General features: G+C 37.6%; 1 protein-coding gene across 1 annotated transcript in view; it reads right to left on the minus strand.

Annotated features, from left to right (window-relative positions):
- LOC106534727 (tetratricopeptide repeat protein 7A) overlaps positions 1–1,841 on the minus strand; it is a gene marked incomplete at both ends in the record, with an annotated part of 30,461 nt that overhangs the window by 20,131 nt on the left and 8,489 nt on the right. The window contains 2 exon segments of the mRNA XM_014031459.1: positions 106–274; positions 355–518. Of these exon segments, the coding sequence (XP_013886913.1) occupies positions 106–274; positions 355–518 (333 nt within the window).

Consider the following 1,841-nt stretch of genomic DNA (forward strand, 5'->3'; position numbering starts at 1 on the left):
TGATGTACCTGTGAAACACCTGATGTACCTGTGAAACACCTGATGTACCTGTGAAACACCTGATGTACCTGTGAAACACCTGACCTCTCAGAGCTCGTCTCTGACCTTTGATAACGAAGGCCTCGGCCAGCAGGCGCAGGTGGTAGGTGGGCTGGTCCTCCTGAGTCAGCTCCTCCAGGCCCACCCTGGCACACATCCCCTGGGCGTCTCGGTACCGGGCCTGGACGTAGTGGACTTTGGCGGTCAGGAGCAGAGCTTCGTTCAGGTACCTGGGCTGGAGGGTGACAGGATGGACAGACCTGACTGAAGACACTGAGGACATTTATCTGTGGGACCATCTCTTCAGGGACTGACCGTGAGGAGACCTCTGCTCAGGATGGTGTTCAGGTGACCTTTGACCTTTGACAGTCTGGGCTGAGTCTTGTCCATCAGAGGGGTGGAGCTCCGTAACAGCTCCATGTTCTCCAGCAGACACTCCTCCAGCAGGACCTCAGCTGTCAGCAACATCCCATAATCATCTGGAGGAGGAGTTAAAGGTCATCAGTGGGAGGAGCTTAGGTCAAAGGTTTTATTACTAAATACAGGGTCTGATCCAGAACCAACAAACAGACAACAACACCAGAGCTGTTTGTAAACAAATATTTATAAAGTATCTTTGGTACAAATCAGAACCTGTTGTTTTTCCTCATCGGTTCTGTCAGGATGAACCATCTACAGCAGGTAAGATAATAACTCACAACCTTTACTCTGAACCACGCCCTAAATATCTGGATTGTCCCTTTACTGCTGGTCTGTCCGTCCAAAGTCCAGTTTGGGTTTGGTTTAAGTGAGTCCAAAACATCTGGTCCAAAACAACAGAAGCTTTCATAAAAACTGAGTTATTTTCCTCAGAAATCAGTTTATTTATAGAGTCAACAATAAAAACAACTTCGCAGAAGGTTTAAAGTCCCTCTGCTCTGGAAACAACAACAACAACAACAAGAAACAACAACAACAATAACAACAATAACAAGAAACAACAACAATAAGAAACAACAACAATAACAACAAGAAACAACAACAATAAGAAACAACAACAACAACAAACAACAATAAGAAACAATAACAACAACAAACAACAATAACAAGAAACAACAAGTTTAACCAAAAGAAACAACAACAATAACCATAAGAAACAACAATAACAAGAAACAAGAAACAATAACAAAAATAAACAACAACAATAACAACAAGAAACAACAGTAACAAGAAACAACAATGACAAAAAGAAACAACAACAATAACAAAAAGAAACAACAATAACAAGAAACAACAACAATAACAAAAAGAAACAACAACAATAACAACAAGAAACAACAACAATAACAACAAGAAACAACTATAACAAAAAACAACAACAATAACAACAAGAAACAACAATAACAAGAAACAACAATAACAACAAGAAACAACAACAATAACAAAAAGAAACAACAACAATAACAAAAAGAAACAACTATAACAAGAAACAACAACAATAACAACAAGAAACAACTATAACAAGAAACAACAACAATAACAACAAGAAACAACAACAATAACAACAAGAAACAACAATAACAAGAAACAACAACAATAACAACAAGAAACAACAATAACAACAAGAAACAACAATAACAAGAAACAACAACAATAACAACAAGAAACAACAATAACAACAAGAAACAACAATAACAAGAAACAACAAGTTTAACAACAAGAAACAACAATAACAACAAGAAACAACAATAACAAGAAACAACAAGTTTAACAACAAGAAACAACAATAACAACAAGAAACAACAATAACAAGAAACAACAAG

This window comes from Austrofundulus limnaeus, unplaced genomic scaffold, assembly GCF_001266775.1.
Source record: "Austrofundulus limnaeus strain Quisiro unplaced genomic scaffold, Austrofundulus_limnaeus-1.0 Scaffold1256, whole genome shotgun sequence".
Taxonomy (NCBI): Eukaryota; Metazoa; Chordata; class Actinopteri; order Cyprinodontiformes; family Rivulidae; genus Austrofundulus; species Austrofundulus limnaeus.